The sequence below is a fragment of the Lampris incognitus genome, chromosome 3 (assembly GCF_029633865.1).
Source record: "Lampris incognitus isolate fLamInc1 chromosome 3, fLamInc1.hap2, whole genome shotgun sequence".
Taxonomy (NCBI): domain Eukaryota; kingdom Metazoa; phylum Chordata; class Actinopteri; order Lampriformes; family Lampridae; genus Lampris; species Lampris incognitus.
In genome coordinates, this window is record NC_079213.1 from 15,338,108 (window position 1) to 15,361,855 (window position 23,748).

The 23,748-nt window shown below is 43.9% G+C and overlaps 1 protein-coding gene across 2 annotated transcripts in view; it reads right to left on the bottom strand.

The window, feature by feature from the left end:
- Positions 1 to 3,716, bottom strand: part of LOC130109218 (actin nucleation-promoting factor WASL-like) — a 43,989-nt gene extending 40,273 nt beyond the window's left edge. For both annotated transcript variants that reach the window (XM_056276001.1, XM_056276000.1), the window contains exon 1: positions 3,267 to 3,716. In XM_056276001.1, coding sequence (XP_056131976.1) covers positions 3,267 to 3,371 — 105 coding nt within the window. In that variant the 5' untranslated portion in view covers positions 3,372 to 3,716. The remainder of the gene's footprint in view (positions 1 to 3,266) is intronic.
- Between the last annotated feature and the right edge of the window lie 20,032 nt (positions 3,717 to 23,748).

Genomic DNA, 23,748 nt, shown 5'->3' on the forward strand with positions numbered 1-23,748 from the left:
TTCTGATACCCTTATTACTGTAAAATGGAGCTAATTGAGATGCAGAGCTGAGTTTGGAAAGCCGTCATATTCTACAGGTTTATTTCTGGTTTGTCAGTTGCCCCAGCTGGAGAACTGCCCCGACAACTAGAAAAAAAATTGACTACACAGTGAAAACTCATCATTTGGTCTTACACTTCAGTGTCAAATAAAATCGTCGTCCATACATCATGATATAAACATCCAAGATATAAACATGAATAGATTAAGACGTTAACATCCAAAACATCAAGATCCAACTGGAACTGATCTTGGAATGTGCAGAGGAGCAAACCTGGGTGTTGGCACCAAACTTAACCCCACCCACCCACATGCACATACACCTCCCAAAATAGTGTGCAGGACACAATGTCCAACTGACATCTCGTCATCTCAGGTATAATCCATAGAATTTGAATGTCAAATTAAATGCTTACATTCCTAAAAAATAATGTTGCTCGCCCATAATGGACCATCCATTATGCTGGCAATGACTTAAATTAGCATTTGAACAATGTGCTGTTACACAATCTGGAAGCGCAATACTCCAGGTAACACACAACAAAGACAAACAGGGTGAAGTTTTTGGCACAAACGTAGTAGCACTATGCAACGGATTCAACAATGCAAAAGCTACTCTCTGGGCATTGCTGTATAAAAAGGTTGCCCTGTTCATCACAGCTGGACAGAAAGTTGCCCAACATTCTACTACCAACATGAGGCAGAGACACAGACGGAGAGATCCGCTACTGCCTTGAACAACAAGAGTAAATCAGCAATACATGCCATGGAAGCTAAATTAGACAGTGGCAGCAACGGTGAATTCTACAGTTCCCTCATAATAAGGTCATTACATAACATGCAATCTCTCAGTCAGCCGCCAAATTACTTGTGGGCATTGTAATTAGACTGGTCAGGGAGACACACAGTGTCTGATTCCTCCAAACCTCACTCTCTCCATCACAAAGACACATAGAGACCTGCTCTCACATAGGCAAAGAATGAAGGGCTGTCAGGAATGCTGAGTGACGTGGTGGCGAGAATGCCTGAGGAATGTCATCATCGAATGTTTAAACAGGTGCCGAGACACACCTCAGCAACTTGTGTGTGTCTGTGCGTATGAAGAAAACGGGGGCATTGTCAAATAACCATATATAAGAAGTTGACAAATCTAGTCACACTCCACAGGACATCATGGTAGGGCTCAAATCCCATACACACACTGCAGGTAAGGATGTGACCAGGTAATAGGAGCCTCATTGAGTGAAAGAGGAAGAGGCATGTCTATAAATACAGATCCACTTTACAGTTAATGGCAAACAAAAACAGAGGAAAGTATGAGGAACTAAAACTACATACGGCTATACATGTACATCTACAGTGTGTGTTTGTGTGTGTAGCCTACTCAGGAAAATATAAGCCCTAGTACAGAACATTTTAATCAGTATACTCGTACTCAAACCCATGTGACTCAAAAGTAAAGTATCCGGGTACCTTTCAAAAGCATTACACAATACACACAACGCCTCTATTGACCTGCAGGCCAACATGTAGATAAAATCTGAGCAAGTCACACCCTTCACAGGTGAATGAAAGACGTAATCAGATGGTCCAAACCTAATTTAGCACCATGATACTTAACATTGAGAACACGCGTTATCCACAAATGCAGTGCAGATCAAGGGAAGAAGCAATGTTCTTATTGGTCTGATGATGCTTTGGGGATTAGGCCCAATCATACATAAGGAAACTCAAACAAGTTATCGGCACTTAAGGAACTGCATCAACATTTGTGGCTTGATGATCGCATGGGAAAGTACTGCTGCCATCATACACAGGAAACCTTTTGAAGCAATGCAGCTGGGAAAATACACAACCAGATTGGAGTTCATCCAAGTCGTATTCCCTATAGCCCATTATATCAAAGTAAGGCTTTTGTCTCATTTGGCTTCACTTACATGTGTATACTAAGGTAACAATTTACCATTTCCATCAGTATCAAGGGCACTGTGGATGTGCAAGACTCCTGGCAATTGCCAATAAAGTGAGACACAGAGTCAAAAATCTTTTGGTGCAGACAAGATGTTCTTATAACTATAAAGTAATACTACTGAGACACCCTCCATATAGTGTTGTCTAATATGAGAGGATCCTCATGTCATTATCGGGGGGGGGGGGGGGGGGGGGTCCATCAATTATCACCAACTAAATGCTGCCATGTGCCCTGAGATGCTTGCAACTAAATGCTGCTGACTGTGCCTGAGATGCTTGCATACCCCTAATAGACTTTCTTGGGAGGAAACGAACGTCTTCTCTAAAAATCACATTTGCCTACAGTCCAAGTGGCCGGTGAGTTTTCAGACACAGACGTAAACAAGGACGGGTTGGTTTGACAAAAGTTGGTCACTACTTGGCCATAAACAGGAAAATCAGACACAAGGAGGAGACATTAAAGAACGGGTGTTGCTGCAAATGCATCACTTTGGTGTCCTATGGCTATAGGCCCAACCATGACCTATTACACAATAACGACAGTAAAACGAGTCAACTAAATTGTAAATGCGTTACGTAACACCCAACTCCAATTCAACGTGGGATCGTGACGCGGTGCCACAATAATGCTGCATTCATGCGTTTTTATCCCATTTGCGGATCTCACCGAAAGCGAGCAACTGGGCTCTTTTTAGCTCGCCAATAGTCTTCAGCAAAATCAGGGGTCGACACAGCTTCGAAAACAGTTTTGCTACGTTATGTAATGTCACCGCATAATTTAAAAAAAAAAAACCCATTGCTTTCCCTGCTAGTGTTGATGGATTTAACAGTTCCGAGAAAGAACCCCCCCCCCCCCAAGCCCGAAACTCCTCAACTGCAAAACAACAGCAGCGATCTTGGCTTTCCGGAGTGAATTCAGGTGTGTCGATGCTTGGGAGGCCTAATAGGCCCTGGCTGAAAGTTTCTAACGCCCAAATGTCACCGTCCCACACGGGACAACAAACCCCCCCCCCTCCTCTCCGGTATCCCCTGCGCTCGTTTTTACCCCGCTTGTCACATAAAACAAAGCACTTTGGAAGGAAGTCTCAATTCTCTCTTGAGTAAAGGAGACCACGAATGCACCCCGTGTCACGACATACACAACCCCCCCACACACACACTCCACACAAACAACATCACAAACTCGCTGTATGGCGTCAGGGGGTACGGGGAAGACGACCAAAGTAACACAAAGGGGACGGATACAGAAAACTTACGATGCATTTCTTGCCGAGGTAGGCGAAGAGGCATTCATTCTCCTGCGGTGTCAGTAGTAACGAACCGACGTTCGCTTGCCGCCGCTGAGGCGGGTGTCCGCTCATACTTGGGTGGGGGGGGGGTGCGATGAAGAAAAAAGGGGTGAGGTACGGGTAACAACTCGTTAGGCGAAATCCCAAAGATAAATAAACAATCCCTCGGTCATTCGTGGCCTTCCGCCCGACACCACCGCCAACCACCGCAACCACCACTCCTCACATCAGTTCGGGCCGGTTAACTTAAGCCAGACGTGCGCAGGCGTCTCGTCAAACCAAGTGCGTAGATTACGGATAGGACGGCACCCCCTTCGCTCCTCTTCGGGATAATCTTTAGGGGGGAAATCGCGGCGACGTCTTGGGGACGCGGAGCGCTAAACTTTCCTGGGAAACTCCGGCTGCCCAAGAGTTGCATCCAACATGGCAGCGCACGGACGACACCAAACACCTCGCCCGTACGGGAGCGGGGGATACAGACGTCTCCTGTTTCGTTTTGAACGGTTCATAAAAATATTATCTTTAGATATATATAAAAGGGGGATTACTTAAATACACGTTCAGACATAGTAACTGGTTATTTCGGGAAATATCTGACGATCGAAACGAATTTATTGTGATTGTGTTCACTGAGATACCTCTATCTGGGGGAATACATGGTACGGTCCTTTCTGCCTGTGGCTTTTTTTGACAGGAATTCATGCTGTTCGTGCAAAGACGGGCTCCATATGGAGGCGAAAACTGCAAAGATAACGTTATAAAACTCTCCAAATCATGAAAGGAAGGATTTACATGAATGCCATAGATGATTTAGTTTGTATTTTCAATGCACCCTTCACGCCGTGTAAGAGCTCAGAAGGAAACAGCATGTGTTATGATTACCCCCCTCCTCTCCACGACATTATTATAGGCAATGTCATGTGAAGTTAATATTGTTTTTCCAGCGCCACAAAGTCATGAACTGCAAATTTCGCCTTGCGATGACGTAAGCTCATTTAGTGTAGTCAGCTATAAATAGCCTACGTAAATAAAACCATAAAAATTAAGTCTGCTCCAGTTATCATACACAACCTTGCGGGGAGAGAGTGTCCAAATCACGCTTGAAGCCGCTTTGGAGCGTTCATACCAATACTTGTTTGTCGGTTTCTCGTGGGCTTGACTCGGCACTAAATGCTCCCCCTCGAAGTCACTGGTGTTTGATAAAGATCCCATTAACCTTACCAACCTGTAGAACCACGATACTGCACCGTAACCTTTTCATTGAACGGCACTCGGTGATTGCACAAACCTATTTAGCCTTGATGCAGCATGCTTGCTTTTTACATGCTTGCTTTTATGCATATTTTAATAATGTGCCTAAGGGTGTGGGTAACCAGTCTGGATGCATGCCATGTGCTCAATCAAGCTCCTTCTGGTGTGCAAGGGGGGGGCATGTCCCCTAAAATCTCACTCAGGATCTGTTTTGGTGTGTAATTTCCATCCAGAGATTCCTGCAGAGTTAAAGTTGCACACTTAATCTTTTCAATGATTATGTAAAAAAAAGCCCTACTGACCTATATATATATATACTGTATAACCCACGGTGAGCTTGCATTCTTTCAATCTTTATCAGTTTGCAAGTGAACCGAAGAAATTTCTAAATGTAAATACCGTGTACTTTTCATCATCCGGATGCTGTCAACCATCACTCACTTGCTAACATGTGTGATTCTGTAAATTGTGCAACCACAACATTCATTTCACATCGCCTGTCTTGGGAGAGAGCGCTTTGAGTGCCTGTTGCAGCCAGCAAAGCACTATAAAAAATGCAACTTGATTGATTGATTGATAATGAAAAAAACGTCATTTTGGACCGATGTGAGATGTCACTTCACGATCAATTATTAAAGCACAAATTCCACAGAAACACAAGCCAACTTGTCAATCATTTTGCAATCACGAGACCGCTATTGGATTTTCATAGAACAGCATTCCTCTGTCTGCCTCCCGTACACCCGCTACACAATACTTGCTTCTGACAATGACAAAAGGCCTTGTTTTATTTGCATCCTGATAACAGGGATTATTGTGTGTTTGCACATGCTTATAAATGTGCGTGTGTATGTGTGTGTGTATGTGTGTGTGTGTGTGTCAGAATCTCAGGTCACTCCGGGTCAGTATGGGAGTACGCGACATTTATATTAGGCCTCCCCGGTGTCCCCTTTTATATTAAGTACAAGCGCTGACAGTCCCTGAAAAGGTCACTTTAGCAATACCTGTTGTGAAGGACACAACACGTTAACTGAACATGGCATTTCATAATGAAAGAAAAACAGTCCCTACGTGCTTTTCCTTTTCTCTCCGGCTGAAATGACAGGCATGCTAGGTTCAGAGGCAATTTGAAAAGGAATAATTAGGGATTATACAACCCAAATAAAACTCATCACATTTGTTAAAACTCAAACCTGACCATCCGACTTATTAATATATCAAGCCGCCCAATGACTGCTGGGATAGGCGTCAGCATCCCCCGCGACTCTGAGAGCAGGATAAGCAATTTGGATAATGGATGGATGGATGTTCAGCGGCTTGACTTGAGCATTGCTACTTCTTTTTTTTTAAGATGGCTAAAAATATAACTTTTTCTTACTCTTATGGTGATGTTATATTTCATTAATATTATAAAAGTAAAAAATTTTGCAGCCTAAAATCACAACAAAAATAACAGCTGTCAAAAGTTAAAGCTCTGATAATATTCAAGCCAATAAGTCACAGCATATTTAAACAAACCCCAATGCTGGCTGAAAGTCAAAGGCCACAGTAGTCACTGCACTAGTGGACTACCTTTCATTCAACTTACATATTGCTTTTAAGGAAGAACCAAGAGAAGCGGTGAGGTATATACCTAGCATGTCCACATATTTACATGTCTACAGAGCTTGGTTTTCCTGTTTATCCGCCGTGTACAGAAAATGCTATTTGCACATTGTTTTCCAGGGGGATTTTACTAAGTTAAAACTAACATTTTCCACTCTTTACAGCAGAGCTTTCAACCCTCTTGTGAAACATGAAAAACTCGACCGACGGGCAGATGAGCAGCTCCGAGGGAGCGCTGCACTCCGCCTGGGCCAAGGCCTAAGTCAACTTCATGCTCAGTCTAGTTTTTCCTGGTCTTGTCAGTCCGCATCATGATTTGGTAACATTTCACACCGGATGCCCTTCCTGACACGACTACTAACCCTGTGGATGGGGGCACGGGTAAGCTGCTGGACGCCATCCCGGTGGGGTGGGAGTATGGGGGAGGGGGGGTGGTCTAAGTCAGTTACTTCCTGGTTTTGCAGAAACAGAGGGGCACGTTGTAGAGCCGTTGAATATTGGATGGATTTGGGGTGGTGCCCAGATAGAGGAATTCTAATTAAATCTGTAACGCGCCTTGTTAAAGAGTAACAAGTACACATTTTGATCCCTATTGTTAGAGTTTAGGAACGTGTTTGAAAAAAACATAATTGTTATGGCGTAAAAAGTGTATGTAAAATGCTTAATTGACCCTCTTCCATTTGTCATTTCGGTTGAACTGTGCCAAGTGGGAGTGGCTAAGGGAGAGCGCCAGATAGTAGATGTATCCACCACTCACTCTATCTATCTATCTATCTATCTATCTATCTATCTATCTATCTATCTAGCTAGCTAGCTAGCTAGCTAGCTAGCTAGCTATCTAGTCGTTAGACTGATGGCTGCCCACTTTTGCCCACCCTTTGCCCACCCTTTTCTATTTCCACTCTTTATGATGATCTAGCTGAGAGGGTTCTTGGCTATGCAGAACAGCACAGGCAAAAAAACAAAAAACAAAAACAAAAACACACCTGCAGAGCAGCACTCCTGGACCTGGTTGGTATTCAGGGTCTTGATCAGAGATACTTCGCCCAGGCAAATATTTTTCAACAACGGAAATATCATCAAGGCAAGGCAATGTTTATTTAGTTATTTTAGATTATTTTTTGGCATTTTCCGCCTTTATTGGATAGTGATAGTTGAGAAAAACAGGAAAGGCAGGGGATGACATGCAGCAAGGGGCCTAGGCTGGATTCAAACCCAGGCTGCTGTGGTAAGGACCCAGCCTTATGTGGTACGTGCTCTACCAGGTGAGCGAGCCACTGGGGTGCCCCAGGCAAGCTCTATGTATCCAGCACATTTCATACATCAGCAGTCCAGTGACTGCAGAGATAGGCTCCAGCATCCCTGTGACCCGGATAAGCGGTTTGGATAATGAGTGGATGGATTTCATACATCAGTGTACATTTCATCTAGCCCAGCAATATCAGACGACTTCTTTTGTCTCTTTGGGTTTTCAAAGACACACCTGTCTGTAACGACGGCCTACTGAAAAGTTGGCATTGATTCAGTCATGATACCAACAGCATGCTGACCGATCTCAGCTGCCTTTGTCTTACAAAGTTCAGCATATTTGCTCCTTCGCCCCATGAGAGCTGGAACTACTGACGCCTATCGGTTTAACCACAAGCCTGTCGTTTTTACAGTGTGTCAGTGTAAACCAAACATAAACTTAAAGCCAGGAACTAAAAGACACACCAATACAACACAGAATACACAAGACTATGAAAGTATTGCAGTTTGGATTGTGTGTGCGTGCGTGTGTGTGTGTGTGTGTGTGTGTGTGTGTGTGTGTGTGTGTGTGTGTGTGTGTGTGTGTGTCCAAAGCATGTATCAAAATAAGCTACTTGTTACGATTCAGGTTTGAACTGATGATTTTTCCTTACAGCATCTCTTTTCATTATTATTAAAGGTTTGATAACAGCCATGCCTCTTTTTGGAGTGCCTCCTTGAGATTACACTGTCGGTGTTACGGTTCAGTGTCTGGACTGTAAAGAGTACAGGAGTACTGTTGTCACACCACTGGATGGCACTCTTATCCACTCAACCGTCATGACGGAGCTCTGCAAGTTGATGCATAGATGACCAAAACAACAGAGTCAAACGTGCTTTAAATGCTTCTTCTTGGAATTTAAAGCCAAATGATCCCACTCTTCCGAGCCGTCCCGGTCGCTGCTCCACCCCCTCTGCCGGTCCGGGGAGGGCTGCAGACTACCACATGCCTCCTCCCATACATGGAGAGTCGCCAGCCGCTTCTTTTTACCTGACAGTAAGAGGTTTCACCAGGGGGTCGTAGCGCGTGGGAGTATCACGCTATTCCCCCCAGTCCCCCCCCCCCGGAACAAGTGCCCAACTGACCAGAGGAGGCGCTAGTGCAGCGACCAGGACACATACCCACATTTTCCCAACCGCAGACACGGTCAGTCGTGTCTGTAGGGACGCCCGACTAAGTCGGAGGTAACAAGAGGATTCGAACCGGCGATCGAACCGTGTTGGTAGGCAACGGAATAGACCGCTAAGCTACCCGGAAGCTCCTTATCTTTGATTATTTGTCAAGCATAGTTCTGATTAAATGCAGTAACACAGTGGCCATGGCAAAGGGAACTCGTGTTGGCAATTTGACTATCTGATTCTTTCTTCTTACGTCTTCTGGTCATTATCCAAGTGCCATCTACGCTGCTCAAAAAAATAAAGGGAACACATAAGCAATGCAATGTAGCTCCAAGTCAATCACACTTTTGAGATATCAACCTGTCCAGTTAGGAAGCAACACTGATTTGTGAATCAATTTCACCTGTTGGTAAATTGTCTAATTTCCACCAGGTGGAAATTAGACAATTTGCAAGACAACCCCTATAAAAGGAATGGATTTGCAGGTGGTGGCCACAGACCATTTGCCTGTCCTCATCTTTTCTGGCCGATCTTTAGTTAGTTTTTCATTTTTGCTAGTGCCCTCACCACTAGAGGTGGCATGAGGCGGTATCTGCAACCTACAGAAGTTGCTCAGGTAGTGCAGCTCATCCAGGATGGCACATCAATGCGTGCTGTGGCAAGAAGATTTGATGTGTCTCCCAGCACAGTGTCCAGAGCATGGAGGAGGTACCAGGAGACAGGCCAGTACACCAGGAGACGTGGAGGGGGCCGCGGGAGGACAACAACCCCGCAGCAGGACCGCTATCTGGTCCTTTGTGCAAGGAGGAACAGGAGGAGCACTGCCGGAGCCCTACAAAACAACCTTCAACAGGCCACTAATGTGCAGGTTTCTGCTCAAACAGTGAGAAACAGAATGCATGAGGATGGTATGAGGGCCCGACGTCCACAATTGGGGCCTGTGCTCACAGCCCAACACCGTGCAGCCCGATTGACCTTTGCCAGAGAACATCTTGGTTGGCAGATTCGCCATTGGCGCCCTGTGCTCTTCACAGATGAGAGCAGGTTCACACTGAACACATGTGACAGATGTGAGAGAGTCTGGAGACGCTGTGGAGAACGTTCTGCTGCCTGCAACATCCTCCAGCATGACCAGTTTGGCAGTGGGTCAGTGATGGTCTGGGGAGGCATATCCTTGGAGGGCCGCACAGACCTCTACGTGCTAGCCAGAGGTACCATGACTGCCATTAGGTACCGGGATGAGATCCTCAGACCCATTGTCAGACCATATGCTGGTGCAGTGGGCCCTGGGTTCCTGCTCATGCATGACAATGCTCGTCCTCATGTGGCCAGAGTGTGTCAGCAGTTCCTGTATGTCGAGGGCATTGATGCTATGGACTGGCCTGCACGTTCCCCAGACCTGAATCCAATCGAGCACCTCTGGGACATCATGTCTCGTACCATCCGCCAACGCGATGTCGCACCACAGACTGTCCAGGAGTTGACCGATGCCCTGATCCAGGTCTGGGAGGAGATCCCTCAGGAGACCATCCGTCGTCTCATCCGGAGCATGCCCAGACGTTGTAGGGAGTGCATACAGGCACGTGGAGGCCACACACACTACTGAGCCTAATTTTGAATCGTCTTGAAGAATTTCCACAGAAGTTGGATCAGCCTATGTTCTCATTTTCCACTTTATTTTTGAGTATGATTCTGAATCCAGACCTTAATGGGCTAATGATTTTGCTTTCCATTGATCATTCTTAGGTTATTTTGCTCTAAACACATTCCTCTGTCTAATAAATAAAGATTTTCAGCTGAAATATTTCATTCATCGAGGTCTATATTGTGTTTTTAGGTGTTCCCTTTATTTTTTTGAGCAGTATATATTGCAGAAATCTACTACTACTACTACAAAAGTAATACTGCAAAAGTATTCAACGTCCCTTGAAAGTTGTCAGTTTTGTCTGGATTACAAGTGATATTTACAGATATTGTGCCAGTCAGTATTTGTATTACAATCCCATATGCTCCAACAGTAATTTTTGAAAGCCAAAATTAATTATCTGCAGATTCTTTTTAAAGAAAATTAAAAACCTAAACATGCTGCTTGCTTTGCACAAGTATTCAACCCCTACACATTGGTACTTAGAGTAGTCTCGCGATGCCAGACAATCGGAGATCTCCGCCTACCAATCGTCTGGGGGTTTCTAAATGCAAGATAGTCGCGAGAACGGCGGCGAGAACGGCCGCTGACAAGCCACGCCTACTGCTACGTGCCTTACAAGGACACGCCTTACCGGAAGCTATGCTCTCGCCCCATCCTCCTCCGTAGTGAAACAAGCTGGAAATATGGCGAATCACCTTTTAACGCGGAGAGAGCTTTTTAAAACCTTGAAAATGGATGTCCCGAGCAACGTTAGATCATTTGATTCGGTTTTATCGAACGTGTGCTTTGTGCAGTTAAGGATTTACAGCGGCTTTGTTTAAAACCTTTAACCCAGGACAAGAAAGACGTGTTTGCTTGTTGACAAACGGGTTACGGGAAAAGCTTGGTCCATCAAGCCTGGCCGGCTGTCTGCGACTTGTTGTCCGCACAGGGGCAGAAATGTATGGTGCTGGTCACACGCCCTCCCCTCTGCTGTCCATAATGGAGGAGCAGGTGCAGTTTTTGAAAGCAAAAGGCTTTCCTGCCGCATACGCGGAGAAGCGGGACAAAGCGAGGACATCGGTGACCAGGTCGCCACCGGTGGTTCCGACCTTGTGTTGGGCACACCAGAAACTTTTGTTGGCCAAGCCAAGTGGAGACGGCTTCTACAAACACCGTTATTTCCGGAGCGGCTGGTTGGAGTGGCTGTTGACGAAGTACACGCTGTAGTGCAGTGGTGAGTTTGAAACCATAATTAATGTTAGCTCGCTGACTGCGTGTATTGTTTGTCTTTCTCCGGTGACTGCGCCTGAGCCGTCCTATAACGCAAGTGTTGCTGGTACGACAGTGTTTACAAGCACACGACTTCTGCATGTTGCCGCCCCCATGTGACCGCCCCGCCCTCAAGACTTTGGATTGGTTCTGCAATGAACTGTTTTTTAAAACTCTAATTAGTGTTTCCACCCAGTTTCAGCAACGGAAGCAGGGAGAGTGTCCTCAGTCTCTAGTTGAGCGAAGCGTTTAGAGACTGACTTGTGAGTCTAGAGCGACCTTTTCCCACAATAGCTTCAAGTCTTTTGGGGTGTGCATGTACCAGATTTGCACATTGTTTGGAAGGGATTTTCCTCCATTCTTCCGGGCAGATTTGCTCCTGGTTGCTCAGGTTGGCTGGAGGACACTGTGCACCGCAATTTTCAAATAGTATTGTCACTTGGATTGAGATCTGGACTTTGACTTGGCCATTGTAGGACATTAACCTTTTTGTTGTTTAATCACTCCTGTGTTGCTTTTGGGCTTGTGCTTGGGATCATTGTCCTACTGAAAAGGGGACGTTTTCCCCAAGCATCAGTTTTTTAACTTGCTGAAGCAGCTTGTCTTGCAGCATCTTCCTGAATTTTGCTCCATCAATTCTTCCTTTGATTCTAACAATGTGTTTGCACACTTGTATTGGCAGTAATGTGCAGTGAGGTCCATGGCTGGGTAGGCAGTGAACTATATTTATTTGTGCCAGAGAGAGGCACAAGCAGACTCTGCCTAAGCAGCCTGCATTCAAGACTGCTAGCTTTGGGAGCAAGCCAACCTGAATAGGGCATGCCTTTTATTGATAAAACGAAAAGTTTTCCATGATTTTTTTAAGAATTTATTTTTTTTAGAACAATCTTAACAAATTAAAGTTAAAAAATGAAAAAAAAATTTGTTTAACTATCATAATATTTCATTTTTTTCTTATTAGCCTGGGTGAGGCACTGCCTACCCTGACTGCACATCACTGTGTATTAGTATGGTAAATGCAAATTGTACATAGATATTTATCATTTATGAGTGTAGACTGAGGTAGCTCTACTGTGTTGTGCCATCCTCTTCACCAGCATCGTCCTAATTTTCCCATTTTGGACTTGTACACTGGGGAAACCAAACAGACACTGGGCAAGAGGATGGCACAACACAGAAGAGCTAATGCATTTGGCCAGGACTCTGCGGTCTTCACCCAGTGGTCACTCTTTCAAGGATGAGGATGTGCACATCCTTGATAGGGAGGAACACTGGTCTGAACCGGGAGTCAAAGAGGCCATCTATGTTAAAAGGGAATGACTATCCCTGATCGGGGGGGGGGGGGGGGCTAAGAGTACATCTGTCACCATCTTTCAATACTGTTATTGCCACAATTCCCCAATCCTCTGTGAACAGTACACATGGCCGTTGTAACTCTACACTCTAAAAAAATGCCAGGTTGTTTTCTCAACCCAAACGCTGGGTTGTGGCTGCTTGACCATATTTTGGGTTATTTAATATATATTAGTAATATTTTATATATATATATATATATATATAAAACTTTGTTAAAAGAAACACTCAGTGGTAGGGAAAGTGCTCAACAAATAAGGAGCAAAATAATACTGTCTCATAAAGAATTTACTCAACTCACTGGATTATGTTTGCGTGTGTGTGTGTGTGTGTGTGTGCGCGCGTGTGTGTGTATGTGTATGTGTGGACTTGCAGTCCAGTAATGCATATAGGTCATGACGGTGTGTTTTTGTATGTGGCTGTGTTGGCTGTATCGACACCCATGTGAGAAATGTGTGTGTGTGTGTGTGTGTGGGGGGGGGGGGGGGCTCGTTACTGAAAACCCTGACTGAAACGCCCCACTGTACGCTACTGGCTGAACGTTGTAAGACAAACACAAAAACAGTTGAAATAGGTCAACAACATACTGTATTACGACTGAACCAGAGTATTTCTTCCGTAGATTTTCATTGCAGACAGATAAGCCTTTGAGAATCCAAGTTGTCTGATACTGTTGAAATCAATTAAATTCATACTGACGCATATACTTGATGACCTGCCTTGCCCAAGTGTCAGCGAGCAAGACCATGAAAAAACCTGCATGCCCATTACATCTGACAGACAAAGCTATTGCAAAATAAATTTGTTGTCTTGTGCTGGTTTTTTTTTCTTTTCTTGAAATGTTATAGTGACAGAGATTTTTAATTTCCACATCCCAAAGCATTGTTCTCCAAACCATCATTCACTGAATATATCATCCATATGTTTTCCATGTATATCATTTCACAAACCGTCACCACCAAATGGCATATAGCACACACAAATAGTCATGGGGCAAACACAGGTAGGATTTACACCTATCTATCTATCTATCTATTAGAAAACGGTAAGATACAAAATACCACCTACAGGATTTATAAAGAAACTATCCCTTCTTTTTTACATCACTTTTAACAGCTGAAGCTTTCATATCCTAACATCAACATACATGCTGTAGTTATGTATGTGGTTGGTTTAAGGTCATGTGCCATTTGGAGCCACTTATTTCACAGGCAGGTGAAAAAGTGGAAAATATAGCCATGTTGATATTTGACCCTCCCAGAAAGTTGACTCAGTTCATCTGGACACAACGTTTATTGAGAGGGAAGCGTTTCATCACTCATCTAACTGACTGCAGGTGTCCCCACCCTTATAAACAATACAGTGGCATAACGACTGAAGCCAACGATCAGTTACATATGCAAATTGTCGTGACCACTAACTAGAGATACACTGGCCATGTGTAGTATTCACACTAAACCGATCGTTGGTTTGGGTCATCATGCCACTGTATTGTTTATAAGGCGGGGGGGGGGCGCGTTCCAGCAGTCAGTCATTGTGTTGAAGATGTCACTTAGATGAGTGATGAAACGTATCTGTCGGTCAGCATTGTGTCCAGATGAACTGATTCAACCATCTGGGATTTTCTTACCTGGATTATTGAGCAGGAATCAAGATATTTTACTTTTATTGCCCTATGCACCCCTCTCAGATTGACATATCGAGACAGTAGTAACGAATTTTTGATGGTAAGCAGTTGCAACAATATGATTTTTGGCTTGTCTGTCATTTACATCAGTTTCTTTTTCTTTTTTTTTTTAAAGGATAGTTTGCTAAGCAAGGTGGCTCTTTTTCTGCACGGCCCAGTTTCACTTATTTACATGTGGGAATTGTAAAATCAAAGTCTTATGCCTTTTTTAAAATTTTTTTTTTTTTTTTAGCATTTTTCCAGTTCGCTTAGAGAGGAGATGAGGAGTTAGGAATACATTACACTTCCACCCCTGTCACATAGGTGTTAAGATATCCTGAGAGCATAATGATTTTGGGCACTAGCCTGTTGATGTTATTCAGCTGCATGCTTTTCAAGACTGTTTCTTTTTCCTGAAATGTTGGTATGTCAAACCAAGTTTGCGGCGGCACAGATACAACTTCACATTCAGTCCCTGACGGGCTGTCATCCATCTCTCCAAAGGGTTTCTGCAACAGTAGCGGGGCAATAGCATTCACCACTTCCTGTGAACTTGTTTAAAAGCCATTTTCATTTTCAGTGTTTAGTTAATGCATCATTCAGAACGATTCACAGTTATGATGAGGATGTCTTGCTCAAGGACCTTTTTGAAAGGCCATGGCTGTCCGTGGATAAGCTGCTCCTTGCAGTCATCAGACCTTTGACATTTTGACCATGGGGCATCCTCTATATCTAACACGCCACTCTTATGCCAAAAATATTCTGCAGGAAAACACTGGTATCACACACACAAGCTGACCAAAGAGGACTATTGATGAGATTCATTTAGTTAAAGATCCAGAGCTGTTTGCATTTAATCAAATATCCCACCTCGACTCACAAAATTATTGATGGCGTGAAAATTATATGGTACCGGTGTTTTATGACGTGTTATTGGGATGGATGTCTTCATCCAATATGTTCTGCTGTACCATGAATGCATACAGATTTGTTATGAGACACTCCGGTCGGTTTTGACCCCCCAGTCCTTGCACATATTATTGATATACGATTAGCCGCTGCAGAATCTTTACTGATATGAAAAATATTACTATCACAATAGTCATAGGGGATTTTACACAGCATCGATATGTATCACGATAGCTGCTTAAATATGTACATACACAAATACTAAATTTAAAAAAATCCAACTGAAGTTCATCATAAATGTACAATATCAAGCCAAAACTAGATTTCAAATTCTTGTGTTTCTGAAATGCCGAGGGGTGACCATCATGTTTAAAATAAGCCCTGTATCCGGAGTGAAATGCTTTTTCTTATGAAGCCTTACCTTATGTTGTCAACATTTCACTGTCTGTCAAAATGTGTACATACACTGGCCCACTACTTTGACAAATAGCCCAGCCGGAGACGTTGTTGACTGTAGCTGGTTGCTGGACTGTGGCACCTTGGTGTTACGCAGACTTTGAGTCAGTCTGGACAGCAAATTGCATAAAATTATGAACAGTAAAATGACCAAGGGAGAGGCCTTGCTCTATTTATTTACAAAATGGTATAGCAGTTTCTACTGACTCTGACATTTGAGTTACCAAGACCTCAGTTTATACCATCATATTATTTCCTCTCTTCTGTCAGTTTAACCAGGACTGGACAACTTGTTTTCGTTAGCAGTTTGATTACACTGGCCAAAATATCGAGGGATTCCCCTCTTAATTTAATTTTCCCTCATGGCGACGTGGCCTTTAGAAATAGGAAGGCTGATCAAGAACAGGTTGGCTGTCTGTCTAGAACGATTATGAAAATGACAGGCTAGTTAGCCTCGGTAAAAAGTCCGCAGGAATCCACCACTGGATTTTGTTTATTTCTAATCTGAAAGCAGAGACGATTTCCATCCGGACACCTCCTCAACAGTCCCACCACCAAATCATTCCCCACCACGTACACCCTGTGCAAACCCTTTCAACTATATTCAGAAGTGTTAGTGCAGAAAAGTAATGTTGAAATAAGAGAACACTGAATTGTCCGTTGAACGTGCACATGATCTACCAGCCAATATGAGATGTTATTCTGATTAGAGAGAGCTGGCTCATTCAAATCAAATAAAATCAAAACAAATTAAATCAAAGCAAAGCAAAACAAATTAAATCAAATCAAATCAATTCAAATGTCTTTATTTCGAACATGCAAAGTAAATGAAAAAATGACCAAGCATAAAAAAAGAAATGATAAAAAATAAAACCAGAAGAATTCAAAAAAAAAAAAAAAGAATTCTCAATAGAGAATCCAACAAATATTATGTATTCGGAAAGGAGCAGTAGGAAGTTATTACTTATCGTGTCCCGCCCCCCTCTCTTATGCTCAATTAATAAACCTAAATAATAAACTTGGTTTTTCACATATCCGAGTATATCATTCTCAATATCTATCTCAGAATGACTCAATAAAAAACAATAAAAGCAATAAAACGTATAAACAATAAAAAAAAGAAAACAATAACAATGATTAAAAAAAAACAATAACAGCATCCACCATGGGACCATTCAGTCAATCATTCATTCAACCTGTATTTCCTCTACAGAAGTCATTGTGGAAGGTCCCTCATTCACAATGGTGTCCAGTTACAATGGAATGAAATAATAAAAAAAAAAGATAGAAAAAAGAAGATACAATGAAAAAAATGTAGGCTGTGAGTTGTACAGTTAGAATTACAAAAACAGAATATAGCGGAACCAATTAATTATATTAACCGTGTTGCACGTGACTGTGATTATATTTGAATTGCTTTAAGTAATTGATACTGTCAGTCTTTTGAAATACACAACAGAGTCTAAATTCACAGTGCCTTGCAGTGTGTGCCATGTCTATACAGGGCACAGAAGCTGAAGGCGACTTTTTTTCCTCTCCCAGGTTCCAGTTTTAACTGCTGGAACATGGAAATATAATCACCATTTCATTGTTTTGCCAGCGAGAATGCAAGATTATTTAATAGAGTTCCGTATTAAAAAGGGATCGGAAATAGGATGGAAGTTTATTCGCTACTTGACCAAAATCCAATCCTTAAATCCACAAACACTGACAGCAACACCAGCACAAAAAAGGAAAATAAAACAAACAAAAACAAAACAAAAAAAAGTAAAAACACCTTGAGCTTCATAAACGGGTCATGTTCAAGTGTTTTGCCCCCGTGACGCCGGCAGAGCACGCCCTGTAACCTCACACCAACGTGTGCCTTCCTACCACGCTCCAAGACAAACTTGGCAAGGGCCGATCATAACAAGACATTCGTCATAGGCTGACAACAGCGTGAAAGGTGCATCCTCATACACAGCCCTGTACTCGGTGCATGCCACCGCCCTCCCCACCTCCTCCTCCTCCTCCTCCTCCTCCTCCTCCTCCAGCCACCTCCTCTTTCCCTCCTCTCTCTCTCTCTCTCTCTCTCTCTCTCTCTCTCTCTCTCTCTCTCTCTCTCTCTCTCTCTCTCTCTCTCTCTCTCTCTCTCTCTCTCTCTCCTTTCCTACCTGAGAGCAGATGCATGTTGTTGTCTGCAGGGGTAATCTCACTCCTTTGCTCCACAGTTGTTTTTCTTTCTCTTTTACCCTTGGTTGTGTTATTTGTCTCCTGATTTCAGCCGCCAGTCATTATTCCATCAAAGGATCTTCCAGCACAGATTTCACTAATGGGATGTCCAGGTAACCTTGTGGGTTGTTTGGTTTTTTTTACATTGCCACCAGGTTAGCCATTAAGGACCTATGTTTTAACTCTTGGCAAACCGTGACAGCCAAAACCCAATTCACATGAGCTGTATTTATGTTCATGGTTTGCTCATGGGCAAGCTGACGTCACGCCTGGGGTTTGGATTGGCAGGTGGTTGGGAAGCGATGTTTAAACTCATGTTTGTGGTTAATGGTTGGCAGGGCGAGATGAGGTGAGGGCGAATCGGGGGAGGTGAAGTCATGACAGGCTTTGATGAATTGAGTGGGTGTGTCGGGACGGTGGCAGGGTCATCCGAGAGAAATATTCACGGTTCATGGCGTTGGAAATGGCAAACGGGAAGAGGGGCTTGTGGCATGGCGGAAATTGGATTACTGCGGGTCAGACATGACTAAAACAAAGTGCCTGTGAAATTATGGTTTTCATGTGACGGCGTCCACTCTCGAGGTTGTCACGATAATGCCAAAACCTCAGAAATATGAAGTGGACACGGCAAACCGACATGTAGAGACGACTTCACCAGAGTTATGTTATGTTGTACATCTATAACTGTGGTTTGTCAGTGTCCTTACCATATCCGTGCAGTCTGTAAATTTTAATTTTGTCATCTGAAAAGCTTGGAAACTTTGGGAGTCTGGGTGGCGTGGCGGTCTATTCCGTTGCCTACCAACACGGGGATCGCCGGTTCGAATCCCCATGTTACCTCCGGCTTGGTCGGGGTCCCTACAGACACAATTGGCCGTGTCTGCGGGGGGGGGGGAGCCGGATGTGGGTATGTGTCCTGGTTGCTGCACTAGTGCCTCCTCTGGTCAGTCGGGGCGCCTGTTCTGGGGGGAGTGGGAACTGGGGGGAATAGTGTGATCCTCCCACGTGCTACGTCCCTCTGGCGAAATGCCTCACTGTCAGGTGAAAACAAACGGCTGGCGACCCCACATGTATCGGAGGAGGCCTGTGGTAGTCTGCAGCCCTCCCTGGATCGGCAGAGGGGGTGGAGCAGCAACCAGGATGGCTCAGATGAGTAGGGTAATTGGCCAGATACAACTGGGGAGAAAAGGGGAGGAGAAGACCCACAAAAAAAAACACAAAAAAAAAACCTTAGAAATTTCAAGTTTGTTACTCATGGGAGTTTCATTCTGTTTTTCCCTTAGAAGTTGAAAGCAGCGCAGCTTAATCCTTACAGCAATATTATCTTTGTCTATTTTAATGCTTGTTTTATTACTATTTAATTCTGTTTCCATTTGTGGAATAACTCAAAGAAATTGAATGTAAGATGGTGTGATGTTGGATTTCGTGAGATGTGATGTTTAAATTCCACCCCCCCATTGTATTTCTTTTCAACCAGCGGAAAAGATGGTTTCTATCTCATCGAAGAGGAGAGGCTATGTGACCGTGCTTCTCTCACTCATCTCACCTTTACTTCCCTCTCTGATGTTTCCTCTCATCTCTCCTTTCGCCGTCTCTCTCTGGCCTGCTCTTACACAATCTCTGACCTTCACCAACCCGTTCATGAGCAACACGACTGTATTAAACTTAAAACACACAATGATCCAAACCAGTCCTGTTGCCAGAGCACCTAAGGTCCCAAAATTACCAACCTACACACAAAACTCAACCTACACTCCTCCTGTCACCACCGCACCTTCATCACAAACCTCTAATACCACTCAATATCCAGGAAAATCCCTGTCAGCTACCTCCAAAACATTGACCTCACCGTCCGCCAAAACCTTCAAAACATCCCGGCCTAAAACCTCTCTCAGAAACCTACGTAAGACCTCGCTAACAGACATACTTGACATGTTAACCATAGCCACCTCCAAAACACCACCTGCTTCTCTGGACAATCCAGCTTCCTTGCACCTCCGTCCAGTTTCCTATCAAACCTTCAAACCCCCCGTTGGGCCTCTTAAACGCCCTCATCCTCCTCCAAGCCCTAAACAACAACCTCGTGCTCTTCCCAAAACCATACCTGTTCAGACACGCCCCACCAAGCTGCCACCCCTTCCCTCCACACTTCTCACCCCTTCACGTGAAAGCTCTTTTTCTCCTCCCCTCCAAGTCCCACCATCTCCTCCTCCTCCTCCTCCTCCTTTTAAAACTGATCCTCTGCAATCAGCCAGACCTGCCCGGAAGCATCTCCCTCTCATCCACACACCAACGCCCTCTCTTCTCTCATCGGTCTCAGTGCTCTTTTCTCCCACTTCAAGCTCGCCACCTCCTCCAACCGCAGTCCGACTCCATACGACTGTTTCTCCTCGGCACCCCAAGCCTTGCAGTAAACATCACTTCCCTGTCTGCAAAACAATTCCGTTTCTTTCTTCACCAAACTCATCCTCGTTGGCTTCTCCTCAGTTTAAAACCCTGCAGCCTCCCCCTGTGCCTAAAGGTGCATCTCCTCACCCTGGCAGACCACCTAAACCTACTCACAAGCCTCCCTCTCCCGTCCCCACAGCATTTTTGTCTTCTACCCCCAAAACATCGCTGGCTCCCCCTCTCCCCAAACCATCGCCATCTACCATAAAAACTACCTGCTCTCGTCACCCTAGACCAACTCCTCTTCTCCCCCAAACTGCCCGTCCGCTGTTTGATGGCCAGCCTTTCATCGTCAGTTGGAATGTGCCCGACCTGGTGTGCAACAGGTACAACATCTCACTGGATACCTCACCCTTCAGAGGAGTGGCCACGCCTGCTAAGGTAAGGGGAACAAAACAAAACACATTCATTTAAAGGATAATTCTGTAATTTTGCACAACCTAGGTCTTATTTTTGTAGTTTTTGCCATTGTGCCTGTCAGTTATGGCTTCGTTTTGGAGATCTTAGACACAGGACCACTTCTTTTCTTTTTTTTAACACTGCTTTATAATGGCACCATTTGGTGACACAGAATACAAGCGTCAAACTTGTTTCAACAAGTTCAGCGTCACTCAATTGTATAAACCACATACTTGAAGGTAAAAACAAAAGTGAAATTTAAAAGTTATTAACTGAAATGTCCAATGTTATCCATGGCCGATCCCATTGCTGAGCTACTTCCTGGTTCGACCTCCGGGACAGCTGGTCTATACTGACTGTAGCTAGTAGTACCAATTGATAGACTAATGAAACTTTTTTTAACGTAGTTTTTATTTCAATGGCAACAACTTATATAACCAAATTCGCAATTTTGCCTGCTGTTTTTTTCTCTTCATTGTTTCAGCTGTACCTATATGGTTTACACATAATTTAACAAAAGGAAGTTAAAAAAATAAAAAAGGAACTAATAACTAATGAACTTCTTTTAAAGAAAAAAAATCAAAACAAGTTAATTATTTCATTGAGTTAACAATCTGTCTTTTACTCTGTGGTGAAAACACACCATTTTATTGGGTGTAGCACATTTTTTTATATACACTACTCAGATTGGCTACTGAACTTATTAATTAATTGAACTTAAATAAAACCTACCTCACTTGACTTGAATTAGGACTGACAGGTGAGCTGTGCAGTGATTGGGCTTATGCAAACAGTAGGTTGAAGATGACTGGTTGGAGCAATTGGTGCATTCAAATGTTCCCAATTTTGACATCACCAACAGTGCAATACTGAAACAGCCTTTAAATTCATATAATTTTTAAATACAAAAAATATAGCCAGATTGGACATGTAGTCCCTCCAGTGAGTTCTGGGTCTACCCCGGGGTCTCCTCCCGGTTGGACGTGCCTGGAAAACCTGCAAAGGAAGGCACTCAGGAGGCATCCTAATCAGATGCCCGAACTACCTCAACTGGCTCCTTTCAACACAAAGGAGCAGTGGCTCTACTCCGAGCTCCCTCCTGATGGCCGAGCTCCTCACCCAATCTCTAAGGCTGAGCCCAGATACCATACGGAGGAAGCTCATTTCAGCCGCTTGTATCCGCAATCTCACTCTTTCGGTCACTACCCAAAGCTCATGACCATAGGTGAGGGTTGGAACGAAGATTGACTGGTAAATTGAGAGCTTTGCCTTCCGGCTCAGCTCCCTCTTCACCACAATGATCCGGTACAATGTCCACATTACTGCTGATGCTGCACCAATCTGCTTGTAAATCTCCCGCTCCATCCTACCCTCACTCGTGAACAAGACCCCGAGATACTTGAACTCCTTCACTTGAGGCAACAACTCATCCCCAACCCGGAGGGAGCAATCCACCATTTGCTGGTAGAGAACTATGGCCTCAGACTTGGAGATGCTGACTCTTATCCCCGCCATTTCACACTCAGCTGCAAACTGCCCCTGTGCGTGCTGGAGGTCGCATTCTGATGAAGACGCCTTGGGATGTTCTGGAACATTCTGGGAATGCCGTGGGATCCCCCAGGAGTTGCTGGAGGGTGTTGCTGGTGAGAGGGACGTCTGGAGTGCCCTACTTTGGCTTGCTGCCGCTGTGACCCGACCCCAGAGAAGTGGCTGGTGATGAGATGAGATGAGAGGAAAAAATATAGCAAAACATAACAGTATCAATGTTTGACATTTTTCTGTCTCTTAGAGCAACTACTTCTATGCTTACTTGTGGAGTGGCCAGGGAAAATCAGTTAATTAAAATAAGACTCCTTTAACCTTTGAAGGGCGTGTTGACAAGTGCTGCTTTTTTGCAAAAAGGTTCATCATTCACTTAGTTGCAAGCATTCAGTTGTGAGAACTGCTCTGAACAAGCACAGCTCTCTGCTATTGACCACTGCACAGCTCAAGAAAGGAGGTGGGGGGTGCCTTGCTCAATGGCACTTTGGTGGAATTTTTTTGAGGTTTAGCAAAGTGCTGCTTGTTTATTTTCTGCATTTTTGTGACTGTTGGTTTTAATATAAAGAATCTTGATCGCTAATATGACCTTTCCAAGGCACTGGTGTGTAAAAACAATCTTTTACTGACTTCCAGATATCATAAACTTGAACCCCCCCCCCCTTGAATGTGTTGCGATGTCTTTGTTTAATGATAATACACCAATCCATTAACCTCTTTAACATGTTTTCACCCAAAGGTTCCAGGCCAGTTTCTTTCTATGTTCTATACGGATAGACTGGGTTTTTACCCCCACGTGGACCAGGAGGGCAGCAGACAGCTCTATGGCGGGATCCCTCAGAGAGGAAACCTGAAGGCAAGTCTGGCCAAAGCCCAGGCGGATATCAATTACTACATCCCTTCCAGGTGAAACCCTGACAGAAAAAAAGTCCTTTTCTTCAATTTTCATCTTGCTTTTTTTTTCTTGTTAAGAATAGGCAAGGTTGGCTTTAGGGTTTGTCTAAACTATATATTCGTTTTCTTCTTTCTTGTAATTGAGCTTGTGTGTACTTGTGTTTTTACATCTTTGAATGTGCGATCAAAGTAAATAAGATATAGTTAAATTGGAAAACAGTGCATGCACATTCACCACTATGGGAAAATATAGTGCAAGGACACAGTTGTACATTTTTTTCCCCAAAGGCTCCATAACATATATGTTTAAAAAAAATGCTATCGTAGCATTAAGAGAGATTTATTTGAGTGACAGAGTATTGACTTTATTAAAGGGCAGAGCGAGAATGTCAAGAGCCAGTTTCAGGAACAGC